The sequence below is a fragment of the Pteropus vampyrus genome, unplaced genomic scaffold (genome assembly GCF_000151845.1).
Source record: "Pteropus vampyrus isolate Shadow unplaced genomic scaffold, Pvam_2.0 Scaffold44, whole genome shotgun sequence".
Lineage (NCBI taxonomy): Eukaryota > Metazoa > Chordata > Mammalia > Chiroptera > Pteropodidae > Pteropus > Pteropus vampyrus.
This window is the reverse complement of record NW_011888825.1, coordinates 3,743,910-3,745,850: the sequence shown is the minus strand read 5'-3', so window position 1 is coordinate 3,745,850 and position 1,941 is coordinate 3,743,910. Positions and strand designations below refer to the sequence as shown.

The 1,941-nt window shown below is 34.6% G+C and overlaps 1 protein-coding gene across 1 annotated transcript in view; it reads right to left on the bottom strand.

The window, feature by feature from the left end:
* DNAH9 (dynein axonemal heavy chain 9) overlaps positions 1-1,941 on the bottom strand; it is a 327,356-nt gene that overhangs the window by 175,113 nt on the left and 150,302 nt on the right. Inside the window, exon 32 of the mRNA XM_023529851.1 lies at positions 715-842. Within this exon, the coding sequence (XP_023385619.1) occupies positions 715-842 (128 nt within the window). The remainder of the gene's footprint in view (positions 1-714; positions 843-1,941) is intronic.

Genomic DNA, 1,941 nt, shown 5'->3' with positions numbered 1-1,941 from the left:
TGCATTTACATATATACACACATATACCTCCTCCACACACATACACAACAACGAAATATTAGCCATAAAAAAGAAGGAAATCCTGCCATTTGCGACAACATGGATGGACCTGGAAGGCGTAAATTTAAGTGAAATAGGTCAGACAGTGAAAGACAGATACTGTGAAATCTAAATAAACCAGACAGAGAAAGACAATTTGAGGAATCTGAAAAAAACAAACTCACAGAAACAGAGTAGAATGATGCTTGCTAGCGATGGGGCAGGTGGGGTGAGGGGAGGAAATGAGTGAAGGTGATCAAAGAGAACAATCTCCTAGTTATAAGATGAATAATTTGGGGGATATAATATACAGCATGGTGACTATAGTTAACAATACTGTATTGTATATTTGAAAATTGTTAAAAGAGCAGCTCTTAGAAATCCTCACCACACACACACAAAGATAATCATGAGGTTATAGGGGTATCAACCAATCTTATTGTGATAATCATTTTGCATTATAAATGTATTTCAAATTATCACATGGTATACCTTAAATTTACACATTGGTATATGTTAATTATATCTCAATAAAATTGGAAAAATTTTTAAATAAAGATAATGTCAATAATTCCTTAATCAGGGCCAGGCCTTGTGTGGAATCAAGGTATGCCTAGGGGACCAGTTTTATAGATGAGTAGGGGTGCTGTGGAAATTTCCCTTCCCTCTCAATACCTTGTTGTCATCCATGACAGTGTTCAGAGACTCAATCCACATTGGATCTATGTCACCATCCAGTAAAATCCACTTGGGCCCATCATGGGTGATGTTGGCAAGCTCCCGCATGATGGAAGAGAACAATCCTGAAAGGAGCCACAGATAACTTATTTTCCTTTCACCATCAGTCTTTTTCTTAATACACAGCCTTTCCCTATTGGCTGCAACACTCAGAGTGGGTATAAATAGAAAAGGCAGGTCAGAACAGGCTTTGTATTCTATTCTACCAAACATCTGGCAGTGCCCAAAGGTCCACTCTGTGCTCCAGTCTGACTTTTTGCAAATGTACAACAGCAGCAAAACAACAACAAAACCTGACAGAACTACCTCTTTAAATAACAGGAGACCCCAGTGAATCATTTCAACAGGCAACTGTGACATGATGGAGTTACATAAAAACTTTTTAGGTAAGGTTTCCATCCTTAGTAATTGTGCCCAGGTGAATCTTGGCGAATGTAGGCTTTGAGAGAAGGCCCAGTGTGATTCTAATAGGCATTACATGAAATTTATATCTTTTGTAGATAGAATTGATTTTTATGATACTAAGCTTCCCTAATCGATAATATAGCATGTCTTTTCATTTATTCAAATATTGCTATGTGTTCTTTAGTAAAGTTTCATGGCTTTTTCAATATATCTCTTTGGCCAAATCTACTCCTAAACATACCATAGTTTTTACTTGTAAATGGGAATTTTTCCACAATGTTTCCATTTTTGCCTGGCTACTGCTAGTATAGAGAAAAGCTACCAAACTTTATGTGTTTATTTTATATTTAGTTACCTTTGATACATTTTCTTAAAAAGTCTAGTGATTTTTCAATAATGCCTCTTGAGTTTTCAAGGTATACAGTTGTATAATCGGCAAAAAAATAAATTTTCTGCTTTCCTTCAATTTATATCATGCGTTCCATTTTTTGGTCTAGTGCATTTTCTAGAACCCCACCAAGCAATGTTAAATAATAATGTTGATAATAGGTTTCCCTGACTTATTCCTGCTTTTAATAAAAATAGCTTTAGTTTCTCATCATTCAGAATGTTTCTTTTTCCTTATGGCTTTAGGCAAAAAATATCATATTTAAGAGATTTTCTTTTATTCTTATTTTACTTAGAATTTTAAAAATTAGGAACAGCTACTGAATTTTTAGCATCAAATGATTGATCAAATAATTTTCTGTTTTAATTTGC